The sequence below is a fragment of the Tasmannia lanceolata genome, unplaced genomic scaffold (assembly GCF_043159265.1).
Source record: "Tasmannia lanceolata isolate RefF3 unplaced genomic scaffold, GAP_Taslan_0.1 ptg000008l, whole genome shotgun sequence".
NCBI lineage: Eukaryota > Viridiplantae > Streptophyta > Magnoliopsida > Canellales > Winteraceae > Tasmannia > Tasmannia lanceolata.
In genome coordinates this window covers 31,320,115-31,342,176 of record NW_027518685.1, presented here as the reverse complement: position 1 = coordinate 31,342,176, position 22,062 = coordinate 31,320,115, and the positions used below count along the sequence as shown (strand labels likewise).

At 38.5% G+C, this 22,062-nt stretch overlaps 1 protein-coding gene across 1 annotated transcript; it reads left to right on the top strand.

The window, feature by feature from the left end:
- Positions 1-5,588: 5,588 nt before the first annotated feature.
- Positions 5,589-21,643, top strand: LOC143885182 (serine carboxypeptidase-like 46). The gene is made up of 10 exons (XM_077389223.1): positions 5,589-5,948; positions 6,058-6,162; positions 6,328-6,423; positions 6,538-6,630; positions 14,743-14,828; positions 14,929-15,228; positions 15,349-15,479; positions 15,804-15,896; positions 15,985-16,102; positions 21,144-21,643. The coding sequence occupies exons 1-10, from the start codon at positions 5,717-5,719 to the stop codon at positions 21,300-21,302; spliced, it is 1,413 nt and encodes a 470-aa protein (XP_077245338.1). The 5' UTR covers positions 5,589-5,716; the 3' UTR covers positions 21,303-21,643.
- The last annotated feature ends 419 nt before the right edge of the window (positions 21,644-22,062 follow it).

The window sequence follows — 22,062 nt, the reverse complement described above, 5'->3', positions numbered from 1 at the left end:
CTTCTCCTAAGATTAGAAGCCAAACCCTAGTTCTTATTCCCAAAACAAAAGTTCAGAGAGGAAAAAAAATCTAAAATTTCTTATCTCTTACACATAAAAAAAGATAAGGTAAACCAACCATATTCAATTTTTCAGTTAGGGACCTTTGGTTTATGATGTTATCCCTCTAAATTAATCAGACATAATTCCTCAATGAAAAAAAAATTCCATAGAAATAATTTTCCATCAGACAAATTGATTAGTCTTTTATGGACTGATCGTTTGCCTTGAGTGTTGTGCTATAGACAGGTAATTCACAGGTCAATTCATACTAGCACATACCATACATGGCTTATGCTTGAAGATGAACCAAATACAAGTCAAAGGAGCTAGAACAAACTTGAACCATCATGCCTTGAAGTACGACTAAGGAGAAGCTCTATCTCAAGCATTGAACAAGCAAAGGAAGATCATTGAAGGCTAAAGCTTAAGGATCAACTTGGACATCACAAGCGACCTATGGAATCGTGACGCACAAATCTTGAAGGTCAAATGAAGCCAAAAAGAAGAAGATTGAGGTATCAAGAAACCCAGAAGAGAGGATGTGACTCATAATGATTATAATGTGTAGTCTCTCTTGGTTGATTGAGTATTTGGCACTTAAGGAGATCGAAAATGAACTTAGATATATCTAGGAAACACACTCCCTATAACATACCCAAGTCCGTAGTAAATTTCCTCAGAAAAACATGATTTCAAGTATCCAAAGGAATTACGGACATCCGGAGTTTTGGCGGACATCCGTCTGCACTTCGAAAAATCAAAACTGGATAACTAAGGAAAATACGGACGCCCGAGATATTGGCGGATGTCCGTCTGAACCTACAGTTTTTGACAAAAATAACTGAGAGAATCGCGGTCGTTCGTAATATTGGCGGACGTCCGTCTGCACCCTGAAAGAGTTAGCAAAAACAACTGAGGAAATGGCGGTCGTCCGAGATATTGCGGACGTCCGTGGATGAACTTTGGCACGCGTTGATTTTAAAACGGCTATATTTGGCAGACGTCCGGGCATTCGTCCGCGACGCATTTGAAAGCCAAAAATTAGGATTTTTGTTTCTCTTGGTATACAAACAACTTTTGGAACCCTAATTCATAACTCTTGTATTCTTGAAAACCCTTAGCAACCATTTCAAAGCATTTAACTCTCACCTACACTAATCTTGAGATTTATTGTGAGATTTACCATGATTTATTTCTCTCTAGTGTGCCATTACTTTCAATCTTCCAAGAGAGAGTCTTTAGGGTTTATACCTTGAGTGTGATAAGAGTAATCATTGTGCTATCATCTGTGTACATGCCTATCTAAGAGGCTTGAGAGCATTTACTTTCTTTCTACCATTGTAAGAGAAGGGTTGTGACCCTTGGTGAGTTTAAAGACTCGTGAGTTTAAAGACTCGAAGAGAAGGGCTTGAATCTCGGCCGTTAAGGAGAGATTGTTGGCGAGTGTGGAGGACGCGGAGCCATCCTGTTGTATCAAGTTGACTTTGTAAGGAGCCTTGAAGTCGTGCGTTGTGTGGCCTTCGAATAGTGGATATCCTTGAGTGCGACCTCAAGAAGAGTGGACGTAGGCCTTGGGTTTGAAGGCCGAACCACTATAAATCTTGTGTGTGTGTTCTATCTCTCTCTCACTTTACTTTATCTTGTTGTGGTGTTTGTTCTTTATTTTGTTTTACTTGCATGAATCATCCACAAAGTGTTTGTCAAAAGAACTAAAGAGAGTAGATCAACTAGGGTTCCACCAAGTGTTTGATAAAAGGCCTAAAAGAAACCCGTCATCTTATTCCTCATCTTGTTGTGGGATTTGAGCTTTATTTGTAATCTTCAAACATCCACCAAGTGTTTTTGATAAAAAAGATTAAAAAAGAAATAATCAAATAGGTTTTTCAAAAGTTATCTAACAAGTGTTTGTCAAAAGGTCTAAGGGAGGAAATTCATTTAAACGTTTGAAAACTAACCTTGCAAAAGTTTCATAAAAGGATAATTTTTTTTATAAGACAACCAATTCACCCCCTTCTTGTTTGCCCAACTGGGATTTCAGAAGGTTTTTTGACGAGAATATTGGAAGAGATAGTATTGTTGCTTATTTCCTAGTTTTTTTCCAAAAATATTGGAAGGGAAATCAAAAAACGCTAAAATTGATTAAATGGGTTGGGGGTAACTTTGCCATTTTAAAATTTTAAACGGAGAAATTGACGTTCGTGAGTTTTAGGGACCATTTAGCAAATATTTTCTAAAAGTAAGACTGTTCAGCTAATATGCTTTTCTTATGGACTAATAAGCAATTATTTTGCCATGTAGGGACTAATCAGCAAAAATCCCTTTATTTGTTTTTTCTACCACCTTCACGCCCTCTCAACACACTCTCCCCATCCCTTATCTCAACACTCTGGTAAGCTAACCTTCCATGCAAAAAGTCATTGTTGCCGGAACATGTCTAAATTAATGCAAATAATAAAGTCTTAATTCATATATATTTTTTTCACTTTCTTTTCCACACACGGAAGGCAACCAAACATAAGGGGAAACCAATCTGTCTATCTTTGTTTTCCTTTTGGGAAGTGATATATCCGCCCCTTTTGATTACTTGGGACACCTAGCAGCAGTGTATGTGGCAATCAGCCACATTGAATCCTTTTGACGTGAAGTACATTAGCCCCTCAGTCACGTGTTGGGTGTCTCAGGTAATCAAAAGGGGCGGATTTATCACTTCCCAAAAGGAAAACAAAGATAGACAAGTCCATTGAATCCTTCTGACGTGAAGTACATCAGCCCCTATGCAGTCATATATTGGGTGTCCCAGGTAATAAAAGGGGCGGATTTATCACTTCCCTTCATTTTCATCACTAATGACACATTTCCCTACCATGATTTTTTTTTTCATAATAAATCGGTGTCTCGAAGTTTTGAGAGAGCGGCAGGGACGGTAAAGTGAAACAAAAATCAAGAAGCTAGTCAGATGAGATGTTGCTAAAAATCAGGAAACAAAAAACTCCATTAAAAAAAGGATTAACTTTTTTTCGTGATTTTTAGCCACTTCCCATGCCCATCTTAATGGTGCCCTCTCAAACATCTCTTCTTCTCCCACTGCACTACTTGTCCCTCACCATTTCTGGACACCCATCTATCCATTAAAAAAAGAAAAAAAAAAAAGCCCTTGGCTGCCAGTCATATTTCCACCTTTTATTCAGACAGCCACTTATGATAAATTTTAACCAGCCATGGCCTCTCTCTAAATATATATACAGGCTCAATGTTAGGAATAAATTTTCTTATTTAGATGCTTTCCTTATTTATGTTATTGCTATCTTATATTGGGTTTCCTTATTTCATTTTTCCTATTCTGTTGATTTCTATTTCCATATTTTGCTTTCCCTAATTTCTATATAATGTAGATGCCGTATGGATTTTTGAGCAAGGAATAATCAAATTAAGTGCAATTTGCATATTGGAGGTCGAGTTTCCTCGAATTAACTCATTGGAGGCCTGAGTTTCCTCGAATTAACTCATTCTATCCCTTTTTTTTTCTATCATCTTCTTCCCTATTTTCTCTTCTGATAGAATGGTGTTCTATCAACTTGGTATCAGAGCACTATCCTGGTGCATGGTGCTGACTCGCCATCAGAAAGAGTTTTCCAGCATCACCGACCTCAACATCTATGCCATGGTGGATGCCTTGAAAGCTGAAATCAGAGAAGAAGTCGATGCGGTTTATCAGGCACGATTCAACAACATTGCGACGCAATTACAAAAGATCATGGATCTTCTTCTCCAAACCCGTCCGTCACTTGGCGTGAAGTTAGGAGAGCCTCTAAGTAAACACTTCAACGAGAGCACGGTCGAGAAGGCTTACACAATAAAAAAGAAAAGACGAAATAGAAAAAAAACGCGGATCGAAGAAAAAGCAAAAAAGCCAAAAACGAAAGGGGTTAATGATTATCAGCGCTCTAGAGTCCAACAACGTCGACCCCGAAAAATTTGTCATGCCTCTCAACCTTTTCAACGCCATAGAAAAGATTCTCACTTGAAACCATCTGTGAATCAATCTAAAAAAATACATCAAAGAAGCTTTGATGAACGGCATGATGGGATCGGTTTGCAATTGAAGTGGCCTCAACCCTTGATGATGTGACTAATTACAAGACAAAAAAAAGGCAAAAAAGAGGGAGCAAGAAGAAAGAAAAGGATAAAAGAGAAGAAATTTGGAAAGTTCCTAAGATAATCAACCTTGAGGACAAGGTTCTTATTTAGATGCTTTCCTTATTTATGTCATTGCTATCTTATATTGGGTTTCCTTATTTCCTTTTTTCTATTCTGTTGATTTCTATTTCCATATTTTGCTTTCCCTAATTTCTATATAATGTAGATGCCGTATGGCTTTTTGAGCAAGGAATAATCAAATTAAGTGCAATTTGTATATTGGAGGTCGAGTTTCCTCGAATTAACTCAATGGAGGACTGAGTTTCCTCGAATTAACTCATTCTATCCCTTTTTTTTCTATCATCTTCTTCCCTATTTTCTCTTCTGATAGAACGGTGTTCTATCAACTTGGTATCAGATCACTATCCTGGTGCATGGTGCTGACTCGCCATCAGAAAGAGTTTTCCAGCATCACCGACCTCAACATCTATGCCATGGCGGATGCCTTGGAAGCTGAAATCAGAGAAGAAGTCGATGCGGTTTATCATGCACGACTCAACAACATTGAGACGCAGTTACAAAAGATCATAGATCTTCTTCTCCAAACTTGTTCGTCACTTGGCGTGAAGTTATGAGAGCTTCTAAGTAAACACTTCAACGAGAGCACGATCAAGAAGGCTTACACAATAAAAAAGAAAAGACGAAATAGAAAAAAAAGAGAAAAAAGGCGGATCGAAGAAAAAGCAAAAAAGCCAAAAAAGAAAGGGATTAATGATTATCAGCGCTTTCGAGTCCAACAACGTCGACCCTGAAAAATTTGTCATGCCTCTCAACCAACGCCATAGAAAAGATTTTCACCTGAAACCATTAGTGAATCAATCTAAAAAAATACATCAAAGAAGCTTTGATCGGCACAATGGAATCGGTTTGCAATTGAAGTGGCCTCAACCCTTGATGGTGGTGACTAATTACAAGACAAAAAAAAGGCAAAAAAGAGGGAGCAAGAAGAAAGAAAAGGAGAAAAGAGAAGAAATTTGGAAAGTTCCCAAGATAATCAACCTTGAGGACAAGGTTGAAATTAAGGGCAAGGGGATGTTAGGAATAAATTTTCTTATTTAGATGCTTTCCTTATTTATGTCATTGCTATCTTATATTGGGTTTCCTTATTTCCTTTTTTCTATTATGTTGATTTCTATTTCTATATTTTGCTTTCCCTAATTTCTATATAATGTAGATGCCATATGGCTTTTTGAGAAATGAATAATCAAATTAAGTGCAATTCGCATATTGGAGGTCGAGTTTCCACGAATTAACTCATTGGAGGCCTGAGTTTTCTCGAATTAACTCATTCTATCCCTTTTTTGCTATCATATTCTTCCATATTTTCTCTTCTGAGTTCTATTACGCAAAGTGGGATAAGATAGAAAATTAGCTTACCCCGTTAGGTTTTAGTAAAGTAAAAGGATTTAGAGGTCATATAACTATTACCCGATGCTTAGAATAACAAGATAACCTCACTCCCTCACTCTCATGAGCAATGGCATGGGTGTTCTTTTTCTTCCAAGCAATCTTCTTCCTGTTCTTCTTCTCCAAATCTTGTGCTGAACTAATAACAACTCTCCCTGGCCAACCTTCAAACACTACCTTCAACCAGTACTCCGGCTACATCGTCACCAATACACATGACGGCCGAGCGTTATTCTACTATTTCGTTGAGGCAAATGTACCCAACCCTCTTTCTCGTCCCCTAACATTGTGGCTCAATGGAGGTTATATAAATTCAATACATCTATGTCTAATCTCTTCTCTGTTTTTTCTTCTATATGATACAAGTCATGCTAATTTTTTAATTGATGTATGTTTAATCACACATATTAGGCCCTGGTTGTTCTTCTCTTGGTTTTGGAGCATTCATGGAACATGGCCCTTTTCAAGTAGGAAATGATGCACTCTTGATTCACAACAAGTATTCATGGAATTTGGGTATTTTTTGTTGCCTTTTTATTTTTCATGGGTCTTGTTTGAATTGATGTTTTCTCATTAATTTGGGTTTTTTTTTGTTTTTTGTTGCTTTTTATTTTTCATGGGTCTTGTTTGAATTGATGTTTTCTGATTCTAGTTATGTCTTCAAATTCAATCTGTTGACAGAATCAAATATGTTATACGTCGAGACACCGATCGGAGTAGGGTTTTCATATTCAAATACAAGCGAAAACTATATCAATTGGAACGATACCAAAACCGGTAGGTTTCTGATAATTTGTAGCGAATTCTCCATAATAATTTTCATAAATTGTTATTTTTAGCAGCTGCCGTATTGAACATGCTTTACTAACTTAATTTCATGAGAGTTTTCAGCTGCTGAGAATCTGAGGTTCATTGTTAACTGGTTTGAAGAATTCCCCAAGTACAGAAACTCAGACTTATACTTAACTGGGGAGAGCTATGCAGGTATACCCAGTTCTAGAGATTTTTTTATGGTTGCACCTTTTGTTTGACAAAAAGAAAGAAAAAACATATTTTTGATGATTGTGCATTTTCATCTGGTTGGTTACTGCATAGGTTGGCGGTTGGCCATACCCCCCCCCCTCCAAAAAAAAAAAAACCACCCACTAAATTTACAAATAGTGTATGAGAAATTGACGAATTATTAATCAGAACTTGTGTTCAATTTGAAAATTTTGAGTTTAATTTGGGAATTTTGCATTCAATTCAAAAAATGTGAGAATTATTTAATAAAACAAGGTTTTTTAAAGTTTACAATTGGGCATTAAAAATTGGGATTTTTTGAAGATTTTTTCAACCATTTGGAGAATTTTGTGCCTATGATCTTTCCCAATGGGAGTGATTTTCGCCCTTATTTGATTGTTGACCCTTGCTCAATTTTTGCTAATTTTTTTCTTTAACCACCCACCGAAGGCCATTCAACAGTTCAACCTAATCTGGTCCATCATTCTTGAGGCTTTTGGCACATTGGTTAGGTACCTAACATTTGGTATCCGAGCTGCCAACACGTCATGTGTTCAAGTCGTGGAAGGGACAACATGTGGAGAAGACTATCCGGAAATGGCTACCCGGTAAAAAAGCCGGAGTGAAAACTGTCAGAGTGAAGTTACCACAGATTGGGCCACCATAGAAGGGGCGATATGTAGAAAGCTATATCTTGGAAAAAGAATAGAGTGAAGCAGCAATAGAGAGGGCTGCCAATGACGGCAGATACAAAAGTGTGGTGCGGTGTTATGGTCCTATGAGGGAGCTGATGAAGGAGCATCCCCTGGGAATGTTGACATCAAATTAATTACTCCTTAGAGTTGGAGGAGGATTAGGAACCAGGAAGGTAAAGGAGGTGAACATTGCCCTTCTAGGGAAAGGGATGGAGATTTGGAAGGGAGGGATCTCATCTCTGGGTGAAGGTCATTGTGAGCAAGTATGGGCCTCTCTGGGAGTCTGAGGATAGATTTAGATGCCTCAGGGTAACGGTTTGGAGGGACAAATTGCGATTTCGCCATCGCTTCACCCAAGGCATTTGGTACAGAGTATATTCCGATGAGAAGATTAGATTCTAGTTTGATAAGTGGTGCACCGGCCTTTGAAAGAGATCTTCCCTGCACTGTTTTCCATCGCTGTCTCAATGGAGGCGTTTGTGAAAGATTACATGGATAAAAGCAAAAGTAGAGTATTATGGAGGTTGGTTTTTAGGTGTAATTTCTTTAATAGAGAGCTCACTCTTGTCGCCTAGTTTTTTGAGCTATTGGAAGCGGGGTACATAAAGCAGGATGGGGAAGATAAAAGGGTTTGGATCTGGAATTCATTTGGGGACTTCTCAGTTTAGTCCTTCTTTCACCACCTTATGTCTAGCCCCAGATCTTCCAATGTAGCCAGAGTTTGGTCAATCCAAGCATCATTGAGGGTATGCACTTTTGGTTGGGCGGCTCTTCTTGAGAGGATCTAGACAGTTGATTTCTTGGGAAAGCGGGAGATCTTGATCATAGACTGCTGTGCTTCGTACTTAAAGGCAGGGGAAACTGTGTACCATATCTTTATCCATTGTAAGGTTGCTTGCGTGATATGGGGTAATCTCTTAGGTAGATTTAGCATCGCCTGGGTGTTCCCAGCAAGGCTCATCGACCTATTCATCAGTTGGCCAGCGGCCCCCTAGAAGAAAAAAGTAAAAATCTTGTGGAATGTAGCTCTCTTGGCTACCATGTGGGTTCTTTGGTAAGAAAGGAACGCCAGAATATTCGATCGGGTAGCTAAAAGCCCTCATTTCCTTTATGTAAAGCAATTGCTCTGATCTATCTATTGGGTGAAATCGTTCCCTAGTTTCAAATTTGTCTCGCTGTATGATTTATGGTATGGGTGGAAGGAGGTGTGCTCAAGTGTTGAGCTGAAACCCAAGGTCTCCTGGGAGTGGGAGCCCCCGGTGCCAAGATTCTTGAAGCTTAACTCTGACAGTTCAAGTCTTGGGAATCCCGGACCATCGGGCATTGGTAGTGTGTTGAGGAATGAGGGGAGAGGTGATTTGGGCTTTTGCGGGGCCAATTGGTATTGCCGATGCAACGGAGGCGGAAGTGCGTGTTGTGCACCAAGGCTTCAAGTTGTTGAATACGGAGATGTTAGACTCAGTGGCTGTGGAAGGAGACTCTCTAAACGTAATCCGCTCGCTCAAGGGCTCCCACAAGCATCCTTGGAGCTTTGATAGCTTCTTTGACGAGATAAATGATCGGATAGGCTCTTCTTCCATTGTTTTTAAGCACGTTCGGAGATCTGCAAATGAGGTGGCCGATCGCCTTGCTAGGGAGGGTGCTTTCGAAGAATCTCTTGGGTTATTTGATTCCCTTCCTCTTTGATCCCTGTTTTTGCTCTCTTTTTCTCTTTTATTTCCGTAATTTTCTGTTTCTTTCTCCTATCATTTCTCTTTATTAACCATCTTGGTCTTCTTTCTTCAATGAAATTGGCTACCGTTCCAAAAAATAGGATTAACTTGTTTAGCCTTAATGGTAGCTTTGTCATCTTTGCTAATTTTCATGTCTATGTCATTTCCATAACTAGGGGTAGTGTGGTTATTTTCTCCTCGGCGCAACGGTAAGGTTGCTCCATTGTGACCTGGTGGTCACGGGTTCGAGTCATGGAAACCGCCTCTCTGCAAAGTAGGGGTAAGGCCTCGTACATCTATCCCTCCCCATACCCTGCAATGGCGGGGAGCCTTGTGCACTGGGCCACCCTTTTTTAATGGGCTGCTATGTAAAGCCCCATTAACCACTTTAGTTGGCAGTTTTAGTTGATTTTCAATGGAAAATCTTTGATTTTGGAGTTAGGGAATCGGTCTAGCAAAGGAGAGTTTTCTCCTTGCTTGGAACTTTGATTTTGGAGTTAGGGAATCGGTCTAGCAAGGGAGAGTTTTCTCCTTGCTTGGAAGAAAACCTCTGATCATTTTTGTTGGAATGAGGAGTTTGCAAGCTGTTTTACTACTGCCTTTATTCCCTATTCTACCAGCTATTTCCTTGTAAATCAAGGACTTTAATTGATTTAGAGGGATTCAACATCTCCTTGATGAATCAAAACGATTCAATTGAAGAATCACCAAGAAGATACCAAGAACTGCAAGGAATTCATTTTTAGCTGCAGGTCTTTGGCGTCTACTCGCTCGGCCACTTGGATTCTGATCCAGGAACTTTAAAGCAGTAGCAGGTCTCTGCCATAATCCTGTTCGTGTAATTGTGCTGGAATTGAGTGACAATATTGTTGAATCTGATAAATCACAGTCGTTTTTCTCTAGTTCTGGAGGTAACTCTCTGTTCTTTGAATATTCTCAGCAGATTTTGATCCCTATTTGTCATTTCTTTTGAGAATTTTGCAAAGTAGATTGAAAACACAACAATATAGATCAGCTTGGCTATTATCTGCTTGATAGATTGGATCAGCTATAGATAATTACTTATGCGAAATTCTCTTCCTAAGCCTGACCTCAGGTGCTGGATGAGTGGTTTCGGTTTCTGTGTTGACCATCACTAAAACCACTTAAGCTCTATTTAAAGGGGTCAAGAGATGAGAAAGCCCTAATTTTAAGAAGTTATTTTCGTGCAGCACAAGTGGAGTTTCTCCACCCCCTTTGATGCAAAAAGGATAAAATCTCTCATTCTTTGCACAAGGTATCAATCCCCATCTCTTTTCTCCTCTTTCCTCCTCCATTCCTTCACTTTTTCTTCTCCTTCTCTCCTTCTCTTTCTTTCTTCTCTCATTCTCTTCCTTTCCTTTTCCCTCTTTTTATCTTCTTTTTTCTCTTCTTTTCTCTCCCACCTCACGGTTTCTCTTCAAAAAACCGGTCTCTTGACTGTTTTTGCAGCCTTGACTACCATGGTGCTTTCTTCCCTCACTTTCCCTCGTCTCTACCCCCTTTTTGCTGTCCTTTTCTCCCTATTCCATTCCAACAGTCCTATGGACTGTTTCCAAGGCTGTTTGTCATAACAGTCCCTTCCTCTGGTTTCCAAGGCTGTTTGTCATAAGAGTCCCTTCCTCTCACCTCTTCCCTTGTTTCCTTATTTCTTAATACACTTTAATTCCTTGGTATTTGGGGGCTTACATGATCACTTATACATCGTATTTTCCCACTTGGGTCTGGTTTAGAGGTGTTGACTGCTGTTTTGTGAGTTGTTCGGGTCTTCCTGGCTTCGCCGCCATCATTCTTGGACCTCTCACAAAATATGCGGGCGACATTGACTACCTTTTGGGTAAGATCTAACCATTGATATTTTCAGCCCTTTAGCCCTGATTTCATGATCTCCTGATACCCCTTGAGTGCTCGACCTTGAGCCTATTTGTTCCTGAGATTATTTACCGTCGATAGAGGTTGTTTGGGCCTTAGATTTTCCCATTCTATTCTTTATTTATTTTAGATTGTGATCAGACATTATATTTTGCTGTCATATTTACTTATTCTCTATTAATTGCTGTGTTCTATTATTTGCAATGCATGTCTGGGTAGATTTCTAATCTCATTGTTGAATTATCTCATTGGTTAGCTTAAAGTAAATATCATAACACGGTTGACTTGCCTATCGAGCGCTTAGCTTGTTTAGGGAGTGATTTTTGCTATTTTATGTGAAGATTAACCCATTAAGCTCCAAAAGGTTCTCCGGAATAATCCGCGAAACATTGGGTTGCATCGATTTGGTATCAAATCCTAGGGTTCACATTAATTGTTAAGCACAAAGTCCATGTGATTTCACTAACTTTGAGCTGTTTTCATGACCATATACTATGGCAAGTCCTTGGACTCGACAACTCTAGATCATTGTTAAGCTTTTGGGTTAGGGTGTCTTCTTGTTGTTTGTGAGTATGTCTCAACCATAGCTCAAGTGATTCGGTTGCTGGAAGCTGCATAGATTATAATCTAATGATCTACTAATTCTCGAGAGATCCTATGTTAAAAAAAATAAATAAAAATCAAACAAGGCTTGATTGACCATCTTGCGTTCAGAGAGCTACTGAAAATTAAGTAAGCAAATTTGTGCAATTTAAAAAAAAAGCAGACCACTGCTATATATTTCCATGATTTCCTACTGCAGAACCTTGATCACCACAGTCTCAATTGGAGTTGCAAGGCCTGAAGGATCTGATATGATTCCTTGGATCATATTTGGTTCTGAACGGGAATATTAGATACCATTGGAGTCCTATTCAAACTTTATCACCAATTCAGCATTACAGAGTTACTTCTCTTGGAGACGAGTTCTCTATAGTTTAATTGCAGAGTCACCTGCAGCCAATCAGTCATTGTGTTCCAGGAGGATGGGCCAATGGGATCAAACATCAAAGGCATCCATTGCATCTATTGTGCTACCGCTACCTAGTCTATCAAGCCCCAAACACTAAAACAAATGAAGCAACCATCTAAAAAATGAGCTTGTCAACGACGAAGTAATGCTTCGACCCATTGATGACAAGTTGACAACTAAAGGTATATTTGTTGAATTCATGTTTGAGAAATTTGCTTGTCAGTTAGAAACCCAAAACCCTAAATGCAAAACGCAAACTCCAAAATACCAAATCAACGTAAAACAAAATTATTAAATAAAAAAAGAATCACATGCTCCTGTAATAGGGATATATGATTTTCACACACCAGTGGATGGAATGTGAAAGAAAATAGGACAACAAAAGGTATCTTTCCTGAATTCATCTTGTTGGAGACCCATAAACCTAGATGCAAAACACAAACCCTAAAATACCAAATCAAAGTAAAACAAAATTATTAAAAATAATCACAGAATAAAAACCAAATCTATTTATTTTACCTTGGTCGTGTAGTGGGCATGGGATTCAAAAGAGCTATTTTTGGGTTGGGTTGTTTTTGAGCACAAAATTTAGTGCGGACTATTTGCTTTTGCCTGCTATAGTTAGTATTTGGGCTGTTATACTTCTTGTGGTCTGTTTGATACTGAATTCAGCATGTGGTTAATGATGTTTGCTGCTGTATTCTGCTCTTGGCAGAAAATTCAGTTTGGACACTTGTTTTGGCTGTTGTACTTTGCTTCTTGCAGAGAATTCTGTTGGTGGTTGATTATTTTGGGCTATGACGCAGCACCTTCATGACATATACATTTCAAATTTGTATTGACTGCTATTTTTTGTAATCTTTTGGCATGGCTCAGCTAAATTATAACCGAGTGTTTGATACTTTGATCAACTATTGGAGAGCACAAAAGGACAAGATGTTATGTTGGAAGAAATCAATCGGAGATGGGATCGGTTTTCTACCCAACACAATCAGTCCCTTTCCATAAGGGGACAAACTTTTCAAGAAGAGGAGTGATGCAGGAGCATCCCTTATCCCATTGGCATTCGACATTGCTCTGTTAGTGTAGGACCATTTTGGTTTCTAGTCTACTTGTGTTGGTAGGATAGACTAGTCATTTTTAGATGTGTCATTTGCATTTCCGACTTTGTGGGTTATTAGGGGTAGTTTGGTTATTTTGTCCTTGGCTTTTTTGCTTTTATGTCATTTTACCATGAGTATGGGCACTTTAGTCATTCTTGTAATTGGAGAGCCTATAAAAGGCCATTTTCCCACCATTTGTAGGGAACCTTTTGAATTTTGAAATAGAATTTGAATTGGAGCTCGTGGCTTGATTGGATCTAGCAAATTTCCTTTTGGACGGAAACTTCCCCTTGCAAAATTCATTCAAAGAAGAAGGATAAAAGAGCTTCGAAAACAAGCTTCTTCCTCTTCCTCATCACCACTTCCTTGTAAGATTGCAAGGATTTTCATTTCAACATCCCAGTTGTTCATCTCCTTGATCAGCCAAATCAAGATTCCATGCACATGCATTGAAGAACACCAAAGAAAGAGGATCGGGAGGCAAGTCTGCTTGAGATTGCAAAAGCAGTTGGGAACTCTGAGAAAATTCTTCTCGTTTGATTGATTCCTCATGGAAAAATCGATCTATTTCCTGAGTTTTTTTTTTTTGCACTGTTGAATAATCTCTTCCTCAGCTCCCTCGGCATGTTTCTTCTGGTCATAATTTAGTTACTCAGATCTGCAAATAGTCCATGAAACTGTCATTTGAAATGAGCAAGTGATGTTGATCGTCTACCAGTGTTTTCACATGTTGGAAAACGCAACAAACTGTGAGATTAATGCTCTCGATTATCTCGTATACGAGCTTATTGTTTCTGTGTAAAATTTAGACTTGGACTGCTATAGTAGTTTTTTGTTTCTGGAATCGCCTTGCATTGAGGGGGTGGGGTGTGGGGGGTGAGGCAGATCGTTCATCATCATTGTAGCCTAAGGCTGCTGAAAATTAAGGAAGCAAATTTGTGCAATTTAAAAGCAGACCACTGCTATATATTTCCACGGTTTCCAACTGCAGAACTTTGATCACTAGAGTATCAATTGGAGTTGCAAGGCCAGAAGGATCTGATATGATTCCCTGGATCATATTTGGTTCTAAACGGGAATATTAGGTACCATTGGTGCCCTATTCAAACTTAATCACCAATTCAGCATTACAGAGTTACTTCTCTTGTAGACGAGTTCTCTATAGTTTAATTTGAAAGTCACTTTTAGCCAATCAGTCATTGTGTTTCGGGAGGATTGACCAGTGGATCAAAGGCATTTAGAATTCCCATCGCAGCGATTATGCTTCCGCTACCTCGCCAGCTGTCATTTTGATATCGGAACACCCCCTTGCATTTACCCTGCATCATTTGATATCCGAGCACCACCCTGCTTTTATCCTGCTTCAGAGGCCTACATAGGTATGAGACTAGGTGGGACCCTACCTGGTATATAACAGGTTTAAAGAACCTAGCCTAACGCATAGTTTGCTCTCCGTTGTTTTTGGGCCACAAGCATCCGTATGGAGGCCCCCATGATCGGAGCTCTTGGAATGCTATGCAAGTGTGCCATGTGTACGGTGAAGATCGTAGCTTGAATTTTACAAATTAAAACTAATTACCAAATGTGATACACATGAATTTCACTGTTCTTTCTTGATGATTAGAAGTAGTGAAAAGAGTTTTCAGATTGATAATTTTAGAAAAACTATGTTATGTGTGCAGGACACTACATACCACAGATTGCAGCCCTTTTGGTGGAATACAATAAGCAACCCAACAATAGACCAATCAAGCTAAAGGCCATTGCTGTAATCTTTCAATCCTTTCCCCTGGTCTACATTTCCATAACAGCTTAGTAACTTCTTTTCTTTAAATTCCTACTGAGTTACAGATCTTTACTGGTGGCAGCTGGGGAACCCACTTCTAGACCTGGACATTAGCGTGAACGCCGGCGAGTATTTGTGGTCACACGGAGCCATTTCCGACGAGACTTTACTGCTCGAAAGGACTGTCTGTAACGATTCGAGGTATCTTCGAGAGCATTACCATGACCAAGAGTCTAAGGATTGCACTAATGTTTTTAACAAGGTTCATGATGAAATAAGCATAGATATAGACTCTGGAGACCTTCTTCTGCCATTATGCTTGTCGGCCAGTGGTGCACAACAACCAATTTCGAAAGGCAAACATGGACAAATACAAGCAAAGGTGAGGATAGGAGTATTTGTTGTGTTTAGTCTCTATCTTTTTTATCAGAAGTTGCTAAATTCAGATTCAATGAGAACATTATGAATCTATTCTAGTTTGTATTTTGAATGTTGTGAACAGCTTGCTCGAATAATCAGTGGTGATCCGTGCCTCGGAGATAGGATTTTCGCCTACCTTAATCTGCCTCAAGTGCAAAGAGCACTTCATGCCAGCACAACTCACCTTCCGTTCCATTGGGATTTTTGTTCGGGGTCTCTCTCTCTCTCTCCACAAATATCACTGATTTTTTCAAAATATCATGATTTTAATCACGATAATTTTATTTTATATTATTTAAATTATTTATTTTTACATATTCAATTTTCCCAAGAAATTCCTGAGGCAAATCTCTCTCTCTCTCTCTCTCTCTCTCTCTCTCTCTCTCTCTCTCTCGTTGGGCTTAAAGCATTTAAAGTGAGTTTCATGCCATCATTTATAGTTTTATACTAATATCCTCATATATCTTTCCTCTTTTACAATATTAGCATCTTTATCAATTTTTTCATAAAACAAACCTTGTCAAATTAATATTGCAGGCCTCTGGTCTATCAAAAAGATAATTTGGACATGGACCTTATTCCTCTCATCTCCTACCTTCTGAAAGAGGGCATCCCAATCATGCTTTACAGGTATCTACTCACCGTCTTAAGCTTCATAACATGGTTGTTCATTTCTCACTGAACATTCACAACAATATCTCATGGAAATTTTATTCAGTGGAGATCAAGATACAAAAATTCCACTGACACAAACGAGGATAATCGCCAACAAAATTTCCCAAGAACTAAAGCTAGTTCCCTTCACAAAGTATGGTCCTTGGAAGGACAAGGAACAGGTATGCATGTAGTACTTAAAACTCGATGAGTCGTCTCGAAACTCAGTTATATCCACTTAACTGAAAAGAGAATCAAGTAGGGTTATCAAATGATTCTAAGAACAATATCTCTAACGAAATTTTTTAGCAAAATTGATTCAATCCGGCAAATGGTGGCTGAATTCAAGGAATTCTATGAACAGAAAATTCACAAGCGTCATATTCTCAAACCGAGTTGTTATTTGTGAATAGGGAACTTTTACGGTTCTTCCTCATGACAAACAATTTCGTAGGTCCCATTTGTTTTGGATGTTGTAAACCTATTGTGAGTGTCAAACCGATTATTGAGCACAAAATTACTCTTAATTTTGAGTCCAATAATTGGATCTGCACTCACAATAAAAATCTAAAACAAACAAGGCCTTAATAACATGAGCAAGAGTTCAAGTGTCCTTGTTTTCTTTGGTTTGTTTTATCTAGTTCTGGTTTGTTTTTATCTTTTAATAAGAGTCCCAGACTTATAGTTTATAGGAGTCTTTCATTACCTATGATGTTATTAAGACTTATAGATTATAGTAGTCTTTCATTACCTATGATTGAGTTATCACTCCTAATTTCTGAGGATGCGGCTACTTTATGGGGAATAATTGTTTGTTGTTGGTAGGAGTTTTTTTATTCCTTTTATGTGCTATTAGAGTTGGATGAGCTGAGAGACTTGGAATTATTCTATTATTTTAATTTTGTTTGAAATCAAAGACCTCCTATTTTGTTTTTGCTACATGAAAATGAAGGCTTGAGTTTTCAACTTGTTTTTGGAGAGTATTGTTCTCTCTTTGATTAATGCCCATCTATGTCACAAATATCTTTGATATTTTCAAAATATCACGTTTTTATCGCGACATTTTGATAAAACAACAAAATCCAGAAATAATCCTGAGATTTTAAAAATATGCCGATATTTTCATTTTTATCATAAAATATTGCGAAAATATCACGATACTATCCTGATACTTTTATAATATTTTTTTCTTAAATTTTCAAGTTTTATATTAATAATTTTATTTCTGTCACTTTTTTTTCCCGATCTCCACTCAACTCAACTCAACTAAGCCTTTGTCCCAAACTAGTTTGGGGACTTTTTCCCCGATATAAACCCGAAAAAAAATAATATCTTGAGATTTTCCCTTGTCGAGAAATTCCCGAGAACGATATTTGTGAGATAGATGCCCGTAGACTACGCCAAATTGGTATTAGAGTCTGGTTCTTATTTTTTTCTAGTGGTAATCTGATCTTGCCACCAAGGAGGAGAGACACTCGCACCATTCCAATGGCGGAGTTTGAATCATGAGACAAACTGACTAGTGACTGCGCTTCGTAACAAAATAGAAGTTTTTGGTTTCGAGGCCTACTAGCAGCATTTTATTTTTTATATTTTAGGGATTTTTGCTGATTAGTCCCTACATGGCAAAATAATTCCTTATTAGTCCCTAAGAAAAGCATATTAGCTTAACAGTCCTACTTTTAGAAAATATTTGCTAAAAGGTCCCTAAAACTCATGAACTTCAATTTTCTCTGTTTAAAATTCTAAAATGGCAAATTTACCCCCAACCCATTTAATCCGTCTTAGCGTTTTTTAATTTCCTTTCCAATATTTTTGTGAAAAAACTAGGAAATAAGCAACAATATTATCTCTTCCGATATTGACTTTCCCTTTGAGGGGTTCTATGTAAGCTCGATATGGAGAAGGCCTATGATAGGGTGGACTGGGGAGCTTTAGATTACCTGATGGGTAGAATGGGCTTTGGTGATCGGTGGAGGTGGTGGATCAGAAATTGTTTGGCGTCCGCTTGGTTCTCTGTTCTGATAAACGGCTCTGCTAAAGGATTTTTCAAATCGTTTAGAGGTTTGAGGCAGGGGGACACATTGTCTCCTTTTCTTTTTGTGATTGTAGCTGAATCCCTTTGCAGACTAATGAAGAAAGGAAGTGAGTTGGGCCTCTTTGAAGGGTTTCTAGTAAGCAACAATAGAGTAGAAGTATCGATTCTTCAATTTGCGAGCGATACTCTCCTGTTTTGCTCTCCGGTTGATTCTCAGATTTTAAATCTTAAAGCAATTTTAAGGTGTTAAGAGATGGTATCGGGCCAAAGATCTAATTTTGCGAAATCCAGGCTGTATGCGATCAACGTTCCCGAGTGTGAAGCATCCTCTTTTGCGGGTATTTTGGATTGTGCCTTAGATTTTCTACCTGCCTCTTATCTTGGCCTTCCGCTGGGAGTGGGAAGATCGAACAAAAAGTTATGGAACCCCATTATTCACAGAATAGAGCGGAGATTGGACACCTGGAAGCGCAATTTGGTATCCAAAGGTGGTAGACTGGTTCTCATAAAGGCAGTTTTATTAAATATTTCGATATACTTTTTTTCTCTATTTAAATGTCCACTGAGTGTAGCTCAGAGAATTGAGCACATCCAGAGAAGATTTTTGTGGGGAGGAACGCGTTCTTCAAAAGGGCTTCCTTTGGTTAAATGGAGTGCGGTGTGTCTCCCTATAAAAAATGGAGGATTGGAACTCAGGAGGGTAAAAGGTTTTAACAATGCTCTGTTGGGAAAGTGGCTCTGGCGGTTTGGTGAAGAACAATCTTCTTTGTGGGTTAGAGTTATTGGAAGCAAGTATGGGTTTAAGGAAGGAAAATGGTGCTCTGCTGACAATTATAAATTCAAAGGTGTATCGGTTTGGAGGGATATTTTGAAGGTGGAAGTTCTTTTTATGAAAGGCATTCGTTTCAAGGTCTATGTGGGGGATAGGATTTGCTTTTGGTTGGATCCTTGGTGCTCGGCTGTTCCTCTCAAGGATCTTTTTCCAGAGTTATTCTTGGTGTCTTCTCAGAAAGGGGCATGGGTTAAGGATTGCTTCGAAAGAGTGAACGCGAAAGTGGTTTGGACACCCAAGTTTAGAAGGGCCTTTTTTGATAGAGAATTAAATTCTCCTCAAGGCTTTCTGTCTTTGATAGAAGATTGCTATATCAAGAAAAGGGGAGCTGATTGCCGAGTATGGACTTGGTGCCCTTCTGGCTTCTTTTCAGTTAAAATCTTTTACCATCACATGATTTTTAGTGAAGAGGAGCCTCTTTCTTCCTCAATATGAAAGTTCTTTTGTCCGCCGAAAGTTTCTTTCTTCGGGTGGACTGTTTGCAGTGGACGTATTCAGACAATGGATTTTTTGAGGAAGCGTGGAATGTGGCTGGTGGATCACTGCCCTCTCTGCTTATCTGATGGCGAAACAATAGATCATCTTTTCATCCATTGCAAGGTAGCAAGAGATATTTGGGGCCTCATTTTCGCTTGTTTTGGGGTCTGTTGGGTTCCCTCCAAAATCATTGCAGACTTCATTAGGAGTTGGGAGTGGAATTCTTGGAGAAAGAAAGGCAGGACTCTTTGGAAGATGTGCCTTGTGGCTACCTGGTGGTTTTTATGGAAAGAGAGGAACGCGTTTTTGAAGGAGAGGCAATGCCACCTTATTGGATTTATGTAAAGATGATAGCTGTTGTTATAGGGCAAGAAGCCTTCCTTTGTTTCGCTTTGTTTCAGCTTTTGACCTTTGGGAAGGATGGACGACCATTTGTAAGGGGTCAGTAAAGAGAAAATCATTCAATCTTGGCATCCTCCTTCAGATGGGCTACTAAAGTTTAACGTCGATGGTTTGTCTCTTGGTAGTCCTGGTGATGCAGGAATTGGGGGTTTATGTAGAAATGACAAGGGGGAAGTTCTTTGGGCTTACTCGGGGCCCTATCGGAGTAGCGGACTTAAATGAAGCAGAGGTAAGAGCTGTTCATAGTGGAATCAAGCATTTGGATAGCTCGATGTTTGATAAATCATAGTGGAAGGGGACTCCTTAAATGCAATTCGTTGGCTTTCGGGAGTGGCGATCCCTCCTTGGAGATTCTTGCCTTTATTCGAGGAGATTGAGGACCTGGTTTAGGGGTCTTCTATTGTGTTTGAGCATGTAAGGAGAACTGCCAATGCTGAAGCAGATTCTCTAGCTAGGGGAGGTGTTCTTAGATCTGGTTTACAGTAGTTTGATTATCTCCCACCTTGAGTTATTGTAATTTCTTCTTTTTTCCTCTTTGTATATCTCTTCAGGACCATCTCGGTTCTGTTTATTTATATAATTCTGCCTTCAAAAAAAAAATAAAAAAATAAAAAAATTTCCCTTTGACATTTTCCCTTCTTATTCTCCTCAGATTAGAAGCCAAACCCTAGTTCTTATTCCCAAAACAAAAGTTCGGAAAGGAAAAAAAATCTAAAATTTCTTATCTCTTTCACATAAAAAAAAAGGATAAGGTAAACTAACCCTATTCAATTTTTCAGTTAGGGACCTTTGGTTTATGATGCTATCCCTCTAAATTAATCAGACATAATTTCTCAATGAAAAAAAAATTCCATAGAAATAATTTTCCTTCAGAGATATTTTCTTGCAATCCAACCAAGATAGGAATTTCTTAGAAAAGTTAGAAACAAAAAATATTCCTAAAATTTCTTAATTTATTTATCTATGAAGAAAAGATAACTAAAACCAACCCTATTTAATTTATTTTAGAGGGATTTTCAATTTATTTAATTCCTAAAATGATTTTTTGTCGAAGGTTTTTTTACGAGAATATTGGAAGAGATAATATTGTTGCTTATTTCCTAGTTTTTTTCCAAAAATATTGGAAGGGAAATAAAAAAAACGCTAAAACTGATTAAATGGGTTGGGGATAACTTTGCCATTTTAAAATTTTAAATGGAGAAAATTGACGTTCGTGAGTTTTAGGGACCATTTAGTAAATATTTTCTAAAAGTAGGACTGTTCAGCTAATATGCTTTTCTTAGGGACTAATAAGCAATTATTTTACCATGCAGGAACTAATCAGCAAAAATCCCTATATTTTATCGATTATTGGACGATTGTAACTATATGTATGATCAAGCAGAGTCAACTAGTTCGAGTTTTAATTTGGCCTGTCGAGTTTTTACACGATGATTGAAATTGTAGTTGTAATGACGTTTTTAATCTTTGACAGGTTGGAGGGTGGGCCCAGTCCTTTGGTGAGTTAAGGCAAGGCAAAAATGTGACATATCTCACGTATGCGACGGTTAGAGGCGGCGCGCATGAAGTTCCATTCACTTCCCCATCACAAGCTCTCACATTGTTTCGAGCTTTTCTTAAAGGCTCCTTTTGAATTTTGCTCTTAGGTTGTGTTGAAGTATAAATGATTAACAAACACCAACTCTAATAGCTTAAGCTTTTGGAGTAATTGGTTGCTTGTACATGGTGTGAGAGCTGTTGGCTCACGGTAGTTGTGCTCAAAACCCAATAACTTGATATTAAAACCCACGTGTATACCCAAGAAAGAGGGGCCACACGTGAAGGGGAGTGTTGAAGTATAAATGATTAAATAACGCCAACTCTAATGGCTTAAGCTTTTGGAGTAACTGGTTGTTTCACAGGTTGGTTTCAAACGTTGGAAAAAAAAAATTACAAAGAAGGGCCATGGAATTGGTAAGATTGCTTTCTTTATAATTTCTATTTGTAAATGAAATGTTATGATCTTTACCTTGTGGGTTCTGATGTACTATGAAGTGAGTCGTTTTCGAGGAAAATTGTGTTTTGGATGGATGCTTTGCTTGGTGAACTACTTAGGGGGTGTTTGGATGCATTAACTTTGATTTATGATAACACACAGAAGATCAAAAGAGAGAGTGTTTTACGTGGTTCGGCAAGGTTGCCTACACCTACGGTAATGACAGAGATCTCTCGTTTATTCTTTCATTCGAAACAGTACAAATTTAGGAGGGAGATGTAGAAAAAGATACATTGGTCATATGCTCCATTTACCCAATTAGATCCACTGAGATCAGCCCAATCTTCCAAACATGGCAACAATGGCGCAACAATAAAGCAGATAATATATATAATTAAAATCTGCCAATGTCTACACT